The following is a 14,839-nucleotide window of genomic DNA, read 5'->3' on the forward strand; positions in this document are numbered from 1 at the left end:
CCCTGTCACTCTGTCTCAAACACAGGAGAGGCGACTGTTTTGCTCAGTGATTAAATCAGTTCAGAGGACTTTATGATGACTCTCTCAGTTCCATTTAGTTGTCTCCACCTACTCTGTTTACTAAGCCCTCTCTATTGGTGTGGGATTTGCAACAGTTGTAATAATTCTATTTAATTGTGTTTATTTATAAAGCGCTGATTCACTTTGCAAAAAAAAAAAAAAAAAAAATCAAATTAATGTACAAACATGTAAAGTAATTTATGTCAATTATACCAACAGATTCAATGTCACGTACATACTTTTGAATTCAGTTCAGTCAAGTTTAGTTGAACTTACAAAGTAGTTAAATATTTTCTAGCTAAGGAAACCCAGCTGATTGCACCGAATCAATGATTTTGCTGCAATCTTTCATTCTGAGCATGCATGCAGCAACAGTGAAGAGGAGAACTCCTTTTCAGCAGCAAGAAACCTCCAGGAGGACCTGGCTCAGTGTGAGCGGTCATCTGCCGCTGATCACAGCTGACCATTTTCATTGGGGGCCAGTGTGAGGAGTAAGCAAACTTTGCAGCTGCTTCAGGCTCGCTGCTCGTCTGGAGGGCTTCAAGAGTGAATAAATGTCTGAAGGACATGTTGACAAATGGATCAGTTGTACCTAAATACAGATGCAGAAAGTTTCATGTAAAAATATAATTACTAAATAGTTACTTTGTTTTAGTAATTCAGTTAAAAACGTCAAGCCCATATATTATATATTCTTTTTTTAGATCGAATAATTATATATATAGATATATTTTACATATTTATGTGTTGGTAATTTAATGATCACAACTTACAGCTAATGAAAATACTAAAATTCAGTTTCTTAGACAATACAACTATTAATTATTCTTTCTTGTGTCAGGTGTCAGTGACTTTCTGCTAGACTCCCCGTGATCGTTTACGCCATAAGAGAAATATTTCTTAATTATAAATCCTGTTTTTAAATTGTTTTCATGTAATATTACTATTTTCTGCATTTTTTGGTTCTCAAGAGCATAGCTGACAGAAAACAATCTGTTCAGTATATGTAGAACATTGTGTGTGTTATGAATCCTTCAAATGAATAAATTTAGATTTATTTTTCACTGTAAATGGACCTAGAAATGAAATTCTGCCTGGGGCTTCTTACAACCCTAGGTCAGCTCTGTTGTTAAATAACCTTCCTATGAATATACTAAGCACTGCACTAATTCTTTTTCTGAATACGTAGAAATACATTCTCACGAGTTTGTATTCCCAAGACAATTGGATCTGAAATGCACAGTATGCTGTTTATTTATATAGTGCAGCGTATAGTTTTTAATCACAGCAAACCTTTTATTCTAACAGTAATAATTTCTGTGATATACTATTGTACTCAGAGACCGCCCCTTAGGTGGAGCTTTGCATTATACATGTGAGGCTTCTTGTGTTATTTACATTACACTGAACAGTATATTTTTATAGAGAAAAACATATGTCACAATAGAACATCAAGAGATTAAAATCTCTTAAGGAAAATGACTTATTATTGATAACTTTGTAATTGTAAGATTTTGAAATTTCATTCCAGGCTTTAAGTTTTATAATATTTGGACAATTTAAGTTAATGGCAAGGCAAGGCAAGTTTCTTTGTAAGCACATGTCAGCAGCAAGATAATTAAAAGTGCTTTGCTTTTGAGAAAAAAATAAGAAAAGAAAAGACATTGCAGTAGCTTAATAAATGAAAGTAAAGAAAAGTTGGACTACAGTCTGAAATGAATGATGTTTCAGTTAATAGTTTAAATAGAACAATCAAATCTAATCTCTATCATTCTTTTTTGGTCATCCATCACCAACCAGCAGGGCCTCTTCAGTTTCATTTAGATATAGCCGGCAGAGAACTCAATAAGTCTTTGATAAGCTGAGACATGAAGGAGCTTGTTAAAGTTGGCAGTGAAGTGTAATATTCAATATTTTTTTATTGCACATAATAGATGTGACAAAGATTTTCTTTTATCATACAAAAAAATATCATGATTGATTATTCTTTAGTAGGTGCTCTTTTCACAGTGAGTAGTGAAATTAATAAAAGTGTGAAATAAAAGCTACAATCCCTTTTGTCTATTTTATTGGTGAAATAAGTCTTTGCACAAGAAGGACAATCAGTATTTCTAAGGATAGCTCCTGAGTGTGTTTTAGTGAAATATGTTCTAGATTCATGTTTTAAAAGATGTTTTATGGTCTAAAACTGCTTTTCTTATATATTCATCAGAGCTTTTTATTTAACAGTAGCTACAGTATGCTGTGCTGTTTCTGTGACACTGAACGTAACCTCAGCCCATCTGGGACACATAGTGGAACACAAAAGCATAACTATTTAAAGCAGTTACAAGGTGAAGATGGGGTGTTTGATTTTTTTAAAAACTGAAATTTATGGATGGATTTGATCCAGATGCCAAAGGGCACATTTAGTATAATGAAGTATTATAAATCCTTAGGCAACTGAATATATGAATATGATGAAGTACTTGTTGCTGTCAGTGAATCTAAGCTCAAGAAGATGAGCTAATGCCAGTTTTTAAGCCCACAACTAGTTTCTTTTTGACTGAGGTAGAAATGTGACAGTGGCCTACCCATGGAAGGCCGGGGTTTATTATAGGCAAGGTTAAAAAAAAACTTTGGTGTTGTTCAACCATTGGTAGGTACCACCTGTCACAAGGTGTGAAAATGTTGAAAATCTACAGCTTGTCTGCAGCCAGCACTGCAGTAAGGTTATTTTTAACATGTACCTGTCCCTGAAACATCACATCTGTAAGTTAAAGTCCTAATTTCCTTGCAAGTTCCTGTGCATGAGGCAAGACAGGATTGATAAGATTTTGAAGTATTTTAGCTTTTGTAAATGTATATGCAGAAGTTGGCTGGAGTAGTAGTTTGGCATCAAGGACATTTTCCGCCAAACCCAGAGACACCTTCCTCACATCCGGAGTTGTGAATGGAAGACTTATATGTTAGACTTGGACTGGGGTCTAGCCCAGGCACTGCTCTGGTTTTGCTTGATTACAATAAATTGCTGTTCCTCTAGGAAATATAACATTAACAGTTATTGTATGTAACAATAACAGTAACAGAGACAATCCTGATATGGACTGATCTGAGGAGACATGGTAGAGATGTGGCTAAATCGCCTAAAAGCCATTAACATAAAGTTCCTTCTGATAATTTGTCTATTTTGTGAAAATGTTTGGGGAAAAAAAGAAAAACTCTTCTAATTTCTTTCTTCCTGCTTTTCACAGTTTACAGAAACCTATGTGTCAACTTGTGTGGCATTGCTCCAACACCAGTTTCAGGTTACAACTGAACTCTCTACACCCTCCAAATTGGGCAACAGAACGTTGGGCTGACATGCTACAAGGGGTTTTCAATTGCATGTCAGCCAACTTCCTTTGCGCCACTCTGCAGGACGTATAGAACAGAACGACTGCCGCTCTACAGAGCGTGTGTTTTTTTACCCACAGTTAAGTTTCTGAGCTATTCTAAACGGTGAAAATCTGTGACAAAGGGATTAGATCACTTTATACTAAATAAATACACTATATACATAGAGATGATGTTTACGGTTGTGCAAAATAGCATATCCATATCTATGGGTATCCATCCTTAATACCAGCTTACTCTCTGTTTCTATTATTGTTCCTACAGAGGAACAATTATGATGTTTTTGGACCCCTGCCTGAGGTAGCCACAGGTCTAACCCTACCAATAACTCTTTTCTGGACATGATGTGGGTGTCTTTTTGCAAAATCTAAATGGTGTTGATAGTAATGTTTCAGCACATAAATTTACGGATAAATGAAGGCATGCAACAAATTGTTAGGGAGTTTGGCAACATTCTGAATTAGGGTTCAATGTGGTGTTTGTTAAAGAGAGGTTCTGGATAGTTAAATTTAATAAAACTCTTCACAGGTAAATAAAACATTGAAAATGTATTAACTCATTAGCTCATTTAGGTAGCCCACTGAAACGTTTATTACCCAACTAGATTTGAAATCAATTTCAACCCACCAAAAGGTTTGTGTGTGATAGGAAAGGAGACATGCATCTCTTAAAAGATAAAACAGTTAAGAAAAGTGTCAGAAATGAAAATAATAGGCTATCTGTGTTATTTAAACTTTGACATTTGATTATTTATACCCTTCCTAATAACCATTAGAAATCTCTTTATTGGCATCACAGCAACCAAAGCTTTCTTACAACTGCTGAGCAGCTTTTAGCCTGTTTCCACTGGTATTTTCATGATTTATATTTCATGGGTAGCTCTGATTTTTTGAGGTTGGAAGGCCTCCTTGCCATCACCCTAATTTCTAGATCCCTAAAAGATTAATGTCTTCTCTAAAAGACTCATGTCTGGACTCTGGATGGGCCACTTTCAAACGTTAATAATGCCTCTAGTGAGAACAAACATAGAGGTAAAATTGCACAGTTACTTTATGAATAATTTTGGGCTTAACTGTGGATGTAAACTGAATGTGTGTTTCTCTGACAGCAATAAATAGCTCTCCGCTTTGGGGTTTGAAATGTTTGGTGGCAGAAACTCTCACATTCTCTCTTTGGCATCTGGTTTTGTTCTGGACCTTTGGTGCATTTGATGCTTTTTTTAATAAACCTTCCCATCTTCACTCAGTTACTGCTTTTTCCTATACATGTCGCCATTGTTACGCCCCTTGGCCCTGGCTATACTTAGTGACATTATCGAATCGTTATTCATATTCAGCATTATTGAATTTAAATTGTTTGACATCTGACACTCACTGATTCATTTTTCCCATGTTTTCCCCAGCAACATGTTTCCAGCCAACTTGGTTCAAGCAACATTTCAACAGGTAAGCTAAAGTTCTGAAGAGCCTCTGAAAATATCTACAGGACATGGTAATAAAATATGTTAGAATTGAGAATATGCATAACCTTAGTTCAAATTTCAGAAGATAAGATGTTACAATGTCTGGAATAAGCGAGCAGGCAGTTTATATCCAGAAAAGAGAAACTGCCTTAAATTGACAATATGAAACAAAAATGCAACCCCTAAAGCTCCCTGATAACATGTCATACCTTACAAGCTACATTAAAGTCTAAACATTTAAAGAATAAGGCAAGTTTGACTTATTTTTTTTATCCTGAAATAAACTCAACTAAGGCTTTTTAGCCATGTATGACCTCTTAGATGAGCTAGTAGATTAGCTTTCTATCACATATTTCCGCCATTATTTGTCAAATGGAGAATTCCTTCAAGGAGAAATGTAAAATGCTACAACTTTGTCGGGACTGATTGAGACACAGAGCCCACCAGTCAGCTGTGATTTGGACTTCAAACAAACAGCCAGAGAAACATGATTATTATGTTTTCCTTCTTGTGAGTTGTTATACATCCATCACAGACTCTTTTTTTGCTGGTGGCTGTTGCTTAACATGGTCTCTTCCATTTCAGAAGAGATAAATAAGTACTTAATTCTGTAGAAACACCTCCTGAAGTCCAGAATCCAATTTGAAAGTTGCAGATCCCCTGTCAACTCATAGTTCAAAATCTGGTAAATTGTTACCTACTTTTGATGATTTGTTTCTCACTAAAGTACACCCTATGATCCTGAACCATATATTCGTCTAAAAATGTCCCACTGTTATAAAGTACAGAGAAGTATAGTGCCTTGCAAACGTAATCATGCTGCTTGGACCTTTTCACAATTTGTCACATTACAATCACAAACTTCTATGTATTTTATTGGGATTTTGTGTGAAATGCAAGTTATAAAGATCTAACAGTACTGTTCCCTTAGTCATCTGAAGATGGAGAGACTATAGTGCAACTGTAAACCTCCCAACACAAGGCCATCCACCTAAACTGATAGGACGAGCAAAGAGAACCTTAATCAAAGAAGCAGCCAACAGGTCCATGGTAACTCTGGCAGAGCAGCAGAGCTCCACAGCTTGCTCTGAGAACATGTCAACAAGACAATTAATACTGCACTCCAGAAATAAAGCCTTTAGAGCAGGGGTGCCCCAGTCCAGTCCTGGAGAGCTACTATCCTGCAACATTTAAATAAATGCCTTCTCCAACACACCTGAATCAAAGGAATGATTAGTTACCAGGCCTCTGCAGAGCTGAATGACACGCTGATAAGAGAATTCAGCCATTTGATTCGGGTCTGTTGGAGAAGGGATGTAAAAGTTGCAAGATATATCTCTCCAGGACTGGACTTTGGCACTCCTGCTTTAGAGAGTGGCACTAACACACAGCAAATGTAGAAGGTGTTCTGGTTGGATGAAACCTAAATGTTACTTGTTCGCCTACATGCACAATGCTATGTGTGGGGGAATACCAATACTACACATTACCCTGAACACACTATCCCCACAGTAAATTGTTGTGTCACCAGGGACAGGGAAGCTGGTCAGACTTAATGGAAAGATGGTATTCAGGGCAATACTGGAATAAAACCTGTTAGAGGGGAGGTCCTGCATGGCTGCAACTCTAAACATGCAGCCAGAACTACAGTAGAAGGGTTTAGATAAAAGCTTTTTCAAGTGTTAGAATGGCTCAGTCAAAGCCCAATCATAAATCCTATTGAGACTCTTTGGCAAAAGTTCAGAATCTATATTCACAAATGCTCTCCATCCCGTCTGAAGGAGCCTGAGTTACTTTACAAAGGAGAATAGGGAAAACCTCCAGGCTCTAGATGTGCAATACCAGTAGGTTTTAGGGTTAGGACTTACAGCAATAATTGCAACAAAACGGGGTATAACTAGGCATTTTCTCAGGGCAGCTGAATACAAATACACACCATACCTTGCATATACATGTTTGTTAAAATATTTTGAAAACCTTATATTATTAGATGGCGGTCTATCACATAAAATCCCAGTAAAACACAGCAAAATTTGTGGTTGTGAGGTCACAAAGTAGCAAAACGTTTAAGTGCTAGGAACACTTTGGCAAAGCACAGTATTTTGTTATCAGCTTGTATTTCCCACAGCAATTAGCCTTTGCCACTGAACAAAGCAATTAGCAAATCTATCTGGTTTTTGACTTGTCGTTCTCAAATCCGGTTTTATGTCAGAGGTTCAAATAAAATACAGCATCAGTTTGCAGAGACGTGGTCTTATGTCTGTCATATCCTGCAGATTCAGAAAAGAAAATCAACTTCTACCTCAAGGTTTGGTTGATCAGTTTTTATTGCTCCTATATCTAAAAAATCTTGCTCATTTGTGAAACTATTCTTGTTTCCCATGATTATTTTTATTGCAAATCATTTAAATGTTTAGTTATGTAGAAACAAAGACATTATCTTGTCAGAACTAGTTATCTTCAAAACCATAAGGTAATAAACCATGTGATTTAAGTTAATGGTGATGTTAAAAAAAAAAACTTAGCTGGCTACATCCCAGATTTACGGCTGAGACAGAGACACTTCTATTTGACCAGGCAGTTATTGTTTTTGTGTAGATTACCATAAATTAGAAACATTACAGAGATAAGAGGACATATTGCCTACCATGCTTTTACTGTTTCCACTCTGAGTTTGTTGTGGTCATGGGGCTGATGTAGAGGCCTCTGCTCTATTTTTGGGTTCAAGTATCGAACACAGAGAGTTGCAGAACTGATTCCCAAACCAACAGTGGCCCAGCTCCTGGATGAGACCACCACACGGCGGGTCTACATCTATGGCGTCCAGGACGACAACGGCACAGACATTCAGAACTTCTCCTTGGATCTCACGCCCCCTCCTGACGTCATTGTGAAAACATCGCCTGGTACCAGCGAAGGCATGAACGTGCTGGGGATTGTTATTTTTTCTGCAACTATGGGTGAGTGCTTTGCACGCATCCTTCAAACATCCAAATACACAGCACCCAAGCAACAGTTCATATTCTGGTCTTAGCATACTCACATCTCAGAGTCATTCAGTTGGAAACATATGGTTCTCCCACGAGAGCAATTCTCAGAGTTTGAAGGCATCCCTTTAGGTGTGCCTAGGCAATTATAATATTTATCCCTGTCCACAGGCAACATAGTTATGTTCCCTTTTTACCCCTGATTTCAGGAATAATGCTGGGAAGAATGGGACCCAATGGAAGTGCTTTGGTCAACTTTTGCCAGAGTTTGAATGAGGCAGTTTTGAAGATTGTTGCCATCGTCATTTGGTAAGCATCACAGCGCATCCACAAAGAAACTCCACATAAAGTAACAATAGTCAGCCCAATGCAACAGTCACACTAATATTTTTGGGAATTCTGAATTTTCTACAGCATCAAAAATAAAACCCCCCTTTACTGCGGGAGAATGATTGTCCTCCCTCCACAAGGGAAAATTCCCTTGTGAAGAAATAATTGTCAGTCAGTCATTTTCTATATCGCTTCTTCCATAGTGGGTCATGGGGAAGCTGGTGCCTATCTCCAGCAGTCTATGGGCGGGAAGAAATAATTGTTTTCAACAAAATCATCACTTGCACAAATATTGGTACCCCTGCTGACAATACGTTGTACAACCTCTGGTTGCAAGTAGGATCACTCTTGGTCTCCTATAACATTTCAGAAGGTTGGATCATACAGAGATCGGGATTTTTGCACAGTCTCTCTAGACCATCCAGCATTCTTCATTCTTCCTATTCCCTCCCCTCTTCAGTTCACACATGTTTCCTATAGGCCTCTGGAGAAGAAGAAGGCTGGTTCTGGGTCTGGTGAACTATTTCTGTCTTGATTTCATTATATGTTTTAGATTATTATCCTGCTAAAAGTCCTAATGATGACCCAGTTTCACTTTACTGGTAGAATCCAACAGATTTTTATTCAAATTTCCTGATATTTCAATGAGCTTATGATGCTATGCACATGAAAAGGCTACTCTGACCTTTGGAGAAGAAACAGGGGCACATCTTTGCAGATCTTCCACCCTAATTAACAGTGGTCATGAGTTGCATTTCTGCAAATTCATCTTTGTTTTGCACCAAATCCATCTGAAGTGTTGATGGAAAGCTAAGTCTTAGGGTGCTTACACGCCAGAGCAGTTTTGTCCACTTTAACAAACCGGAGTTATTTCCTCTGATAGTCCATCTAAGTTGAGCAGGTATAAAACCCAATCCGGGACTCTGATGCGGACTAAACAGATAAACTGAAGACGTGCGTCTTGGGTTGCTTGCAAGTGACCTGTGCTGTGTTTAGCTTATAAAAGGAAAGCAAACTGAGTATCCAGCAAACCAAAAAGAGCAAGTGAAAGTACCTTTAGTTTGATCTCACCAAAGCACATGGTTCCAGGTAGAATTCAAAGCACATTTTTAAATCTCTGCATATTCATGTGTGAGAAAAAGAAAATAAATGTCCTTAGATCACCGGTTGGCAAGACTTGGTGACCCCAAGACGCCACTCTTTGCTGCAGTTCTTTAACAGCAGGCTTTCAAGAATGCTTTAATTCCCTCACTTTGTGTTCGGTGGCAAGACATATACGGAACCTCTAGAAATGAAAACATCAGAATATGAATTTTATATTACTTCTTGCAATATTACAACATAGGATAAATTACTCCATTATTCTTAAAATGTTGGTGATATGTAATGCTAAACATGTTTTGGCAGGGTTGTGGGTGTTGAAAACAATTATTTCAATTTCTGTTGTTTTCATTGGGGAAATTTTCAAGATACAAACTGCCTATTGGAATGAATTATATTTGTATTCAGAGGTTGCTCATCCAGGTTGGTGTTGCATCATATTTATTTTATAGCCTCGGAAAATAGAAAGTTCTGAATTACTGTTTGGTTACATTTCCAAGAATCTGATCAACCTAAAATGAGTAACATATACAGTATATTTAGAAAATGCTTCAATCACATGTTTTTCAGAGGTATTGTCAGGTATTACTGGGGATTTTGTATTTTCAGGGAATTATTTCTCAATCTGGGAATTTTTACTCAAAGAGTACGTTTTCTTAAATTAAAGGTCAGAGTCTTCTAAAGTACGGCCATGTAAATAATTTTGTGTGGCCTCTGACCATGGTTCAAGAATGGAAGAAATTGTCCCTCCAGCAAATGGAGCACACGGATATGTTTTGAAATCTTTAGAAAGAGATTTTTAATGACAAATGTACACCTTCTTAGGTTGTTAGGTACAACACAAAGTATTGTTCTTTTACTAGCCTATTTTTTGCTTTCATTCATATCGTAGTAAGTTTGGCCACAAATATCCAGAAACGTTTTACTCAAAAACAGACTTGAGCTCACCCATTCATCACAGATTTATTAAGAAAATTCTCATTTTTGTTCCTGGCAATTGACTAGCAACATTCCTCGACCAAGACAACCGTTAACATCTGACCTGAAAGGTTAAGAAACTGTACACCTTTTTTTTATGAAGGCAAACGACTGGGACCCTTTTACACACCTACAATAATTTATTCCGTTCGACTTTGTTATATTAAAATATTGCATGTTTAATTTATTGCTCAGCAAGTTAAAAAAAAAGCAATTCACAATAAAATTATGTTGTGTTTTTAAATGGAAAAAGAAAATGATGGCCCCTGAGTACTAACTTGGCTGTTTTGGCCCTCGAGGCAAAAAAGTTTGGTTACCACTGCTCCAATGATTTCAGTGAGAGATATAACTACCACAGTAAAAGATTATTTTATTTCAAAGCTTTTCCATCTGGGCTGGGTTACATTGTGCAGTGTTGCATTATTTATTTTTGCAAAGACCCAAGCCCATATTTTACACTGTGATCTTATGTTGATGATAGGAGAGTTTAGCCACTGTATGAATCTGCACCAGCGCTTCCTAAAGATTTTTACTAAGGTTTAGTCTTAGTAAAATATTGTCTCCTGCTCCCTGAACCACTGTTCGACAGTGTAGTCCTTAGGAAATTGGTCATTGTTATCTGGCCATTGAACAATAATCACACGAGGGGAACTGAAAGTAAAAGGTGAAACATCTTGTTGCCAGCGGAAACATACTGTACTCTTTTCCATTTTACTTATCTAGATGGCGCCCTTTTTGCCCAAGTAGTGCCACAGATACTACCAGTAAAACTACCTGTCTGAATCGGTAGCAGGTTTGCAAGTAGTGGCTTTAATTGTTTAAAAAGCACAGGTTGTTCTGACAGATTTAGGTAAATGTTAGCGTACTTAAATGCTAACTCAGCATGGTTAATGTGTTTGTGTTTTTTTTAGCATGATAACATGTTGTTTTCAGCTCTCCTTTATCTTTCCAAGTTACTGGCAATGTGCAGACAAAAATACAGCTCTGGAAAAGTAATCTTTTCAAATGCAAAGTTCTTAACAAGTGTCCCACCTTCCTTGTCTCTTCCCATCTTCAACCACAGGTATTTTCCCTTTGGTATTGTCTTCCTCGTTGCCGGTAAGATCTTAGAAATGGATGACCCTTCAGCCATGGGGAAGAAATTGGGCTTTTACGCTATCACCGTGGTAATGGGCTTAGTGCTGCATGGCCTATTCATCCTCCCTGCCATGTACTTTTTCATCACGAAGAAGAGTCCCATAGTGTACATCCGAGGCATTCTGCAGGCTCTGCTTATCTCCCTAGCCACCTCCTCCAGGTAATAAGGAAAATATGCTTTTTAGCAGGACTAGATATTGTACTTGATTTATGTTTGTCATATATATGCTTGATTTGCACTTATTTATAATTTTGGAAGGATTTTGTCTTTTTAAATCTACCTAATATTGTATATGTCCTCCAAACAATGAACATCTATGGATATCTTTTTTTATGTTATTGTGCTATTTTAGCCAAGAATAAAATAAAAATCGAAAAAAAAAAAATAAATAAAATCATCAATCAAACTTATTTTAGTTACAGAAAATTTTTCTCCGGGGCAGGTGCTGAATACAAATATACGTCCCACTTTTTGGTTTATCTTTAAAAACTTTGTGCGTCCTTCCACTTTGTGTTAGATTGTCACATAAAATCTCATGTGACAATCTAACTTCTTATCTTCTTATCTTACTTTATTCTCGCGGAAAATAGCTTGAAGTTTGAGGTTGTAAAGGAACAAAAGGTGAAAAGGTTTAAGGAGTATGAACAGCTGTGCAAGGAACTGTAGATGTTTTAGTATTGAATTGAATCTGAGTTGGGGGAGGGTAATGAATATAGAAGGTGAATAATACTGTTAATAACATAAAACCGATAAACTATTGACAAAAATACAAAAACAAGTCAAGTTAAATGTGTGAAGAAAATGGGAGTTCACAAGAAAAAAATATGTTACTAAACAGGAGTGAAAAAAACGGTATAGACCTGCTGCTCTGTTTGATTAATAACCAGCAGTCAAGTTCTGTTGCATCTTTTTCAGCACGTCAAGCTCGTCCGTTTAATTTGTACAGGATTTCACATTCTAAACTTCTTCCCTCACATATTTTTTTTTTTGTGTTGCTGGCCAACATCCACCATTTCTCCTGTTTAGCTCCTCAGAGACTGGAGGTTGGAGTCTTACTCCTATGTTTAATATAGACTTTAAAATACAGGTCCTTGTAATCACATTTAAATGTACAATATTTAAAAAGGACTGCATCAAACACATCAAACAATCTGTTTTAAATGCTAAATTCGTGCTATCAGGCCAAAGAAACTAACAGTAACACACTAACTATTGTTTAGGAAACTTGTGACCTTTTTCATTCTCTGTTTTCATGCCGCAGCTCTGCCACGCTGCCTATCACCTTCAAGTGCCTCCTAGAGAACAACCACATCGACAGGCGCATCATCCGTTTCGTGCTGCCGGTGGGAGCCACCATCAACATGGACGGCACTGCTCTCTACGAGGCGGTGGCAGCCATCTTCATTGCCCAAGTGAATAATTATGAGCTTGACTTCGGGCAGATCATCACCATCAGGTAAAGTGCAAGCTGATGAAACAACTGACTGACTTTTCAATAAATATTGTGCGAAGAATTTTAGCTTGCAGGTAAGGTTTGAAAATGTTGGGTGGAATCCCTTTGCCCTTCTTTAACAAATATTTGAAAGTTTCGTTGCAGCAAATTCTTTCAATTTAAATAGGCAGAAAAACATAATGAAATTGCTGTAGGCTTTTACACAAGTTCAGGTTAATGGATGCAGGATTTCTTATTCAGCATGTTAATGAAGCTACGTGATTTTGTGGATCTAAAAACGTTTTCTAAAGACTTTGATCTTTAAAGGCTCGTACTTTTACTTCAACGTCTGCTTGTAAATGAGAACAGGGAGTTTAAAAGTGCTTGATATTTACCTCCAGGTGGAATCCCGCGTGTTCCTTTCAACAGAGACTAAAGGTTAGGATGTTTCCGCTGCACCGGCTGTTGCATTGCTTCATTAAACTACAACTCTGGGGCTTAATGGATGTAGGGTACTAAGTCCCTGAACAGAAATGCCTGGGGACACTTTTTGTTCTCATTCGTGGTAAAAGCCTGGAGATATTTGCTCAAGGTTATCCTGTTAAATGGTAACGGAACAATTGTTCACTGCTTAAGGTTGAATAAGGTTATGTGTGCTAAAGTATTTCCTGACTAAGAGAGACTAGGAGAAATTTAAATAACATCTGAAAAAAATCTAAACATTCTTAAAATTTATCAGAATTTATTAAGAGGTTGTTTTGAGTGCAACATTTTAACGTCACACATTAAAATCTGAATTATTAATACTATTATGGGATCGACTAGATTCTCGTATATGTAAATTTCACACAGATTATAGCTCATATGAGCCTCTTAGTCTGATCTGATTTCAGCTGAATCAGACTCAAAGCTTGGTGCAAACGCAGAAAATCAACAACTCATACTCCATCGGCCACAGGTAAAAGAGGCCATCATGTCAAGAAAAACGTCCTAATGCTCACCTGATTTGGTGACATGTTTGACTGTAATATCATTAAGAGCAAACCTGTCCTCTTGTGCTGCAGTCTGTGCACAGTCCCTTATAATATAATCCCTCGCCAGTAAAACCCACATGACCTGTATTACTCATCTCACATGTCACGACAGAATTATAATCATTTTCCTCTCTGCCCCTGTGCCATTTGGCTTCTGACCATGAAGCTCCTCCATCTGTATGCTAACCCAACCCCAAGTTCAGTTTGCAGAGAGCCGCTTTGCAACCAACAACAGCAACTGCAGTTGAAAACCAGACGTTTATGTAATCTGGAAAAAAAAAAGATCCATGACCGTTTTTTTCTTACTGTATGAGATTAACTCAGACTAGACATTTTCAGTTTTTGGTAATCCTGTTTTCATGATTACCAATATTATTCTGTTTGCTAAATGCCAAAATAATGAGAGAATTTTTTTATTGTGTGTTTCAAAGCCAGAGGTTTAGAGGAACTATGCCTTTAAAGTATTTGGTAAAAGCCCATATGTTAACTCAAAAAATGTAGTTATTTGGAGGTACACCAGTGGAGGTATTTTAGGTCACACATAAAACTCACTGCTTCCTTGTGTGACATCGCAGGAAGATTAGAAGAAATCAGTTAAGGTATCAGGAAAATGACTGTGGACCTCCACAACTCTGGTTTATTGCCTGAAGATGCATGGAAATGTCCAGCCATCATACTGTTCATCAGGAAGGAAGGAGATAACTGTTGTGTCCCAGAGATGAACATGTTTTTCTACTAAATATGGGATTCAACCACAAAAACAACCAGTTAGACTTGTAAAAATGTTGTCTGAATTGACTAAAAGAGTTTCATTATTCACAATGGAATGAGTCATGTACCAACATGTGCTGGTAAACCACAAACCATTCCAAAAACAGCATAAAACAGATTACACTTAACAAATCAGGGACAAAAACCTTAATGCTTGAAGGACTGTCCTAA

General features: G+C 37.3%; 1 protein-coding gene across 5 annotated transcripts in view; it reads left to right on the forward strand.

The window, feature by feature from the left end:
* Nucleotides 1-14,839, forward strand: part of slc1a7a (solute carrier family 1 member 7a) — an 88,039-nt gene that overhangs the window by 52,079 nt on the left and 21,121 nt on the right. For all 5 annotated transcript variants that reach the window (XM_047367301.1, XM_047367303.1, XM_047367302.1 and 2 more), the window contains 5 exons: nucleotides 4,838-4,880; nucleotides 7,626-7,857; nucleotides 8,094-8,193; nucleotides 11,357-11,590; nucleotides 12,693-12,887. In XM_047367301.1, coding sequence (XP_047223257.1) covers nucleotides 4,838-4,880; nucleotides 7,626-7,857; nucleotides 8,094-8,193; nucleotides 11,357-11,590; nucleotides 12,693-12,887 — 804 coding nt within the window. The remainder of the gene's footprint in view (nucleotides 1-4,837; nucleotides 4,881-7,625; nucleotides 7,858-8,093; nucleotides 8,194-11,356; nucleotides 11,591-12,692; nucleotides 12,888-14,839) is intronic.

Source organism: Girardinichthys multiradiatus, chromosome 6 (genome assembly GCF_021462225.1).
Source record: "Girardinichthys multiradiatus isolate DD_20200921_A chromosome 6, DD_fGirMul_XY1, whole genome shotgun sequence".
Lineage (NCBI taxonomy): Eukaryota > Metazoa > Chordata > Actinopteri > Cyprinodontiformes > Goodeidae > Girardinichthys > Girardinichthys multiradiatus.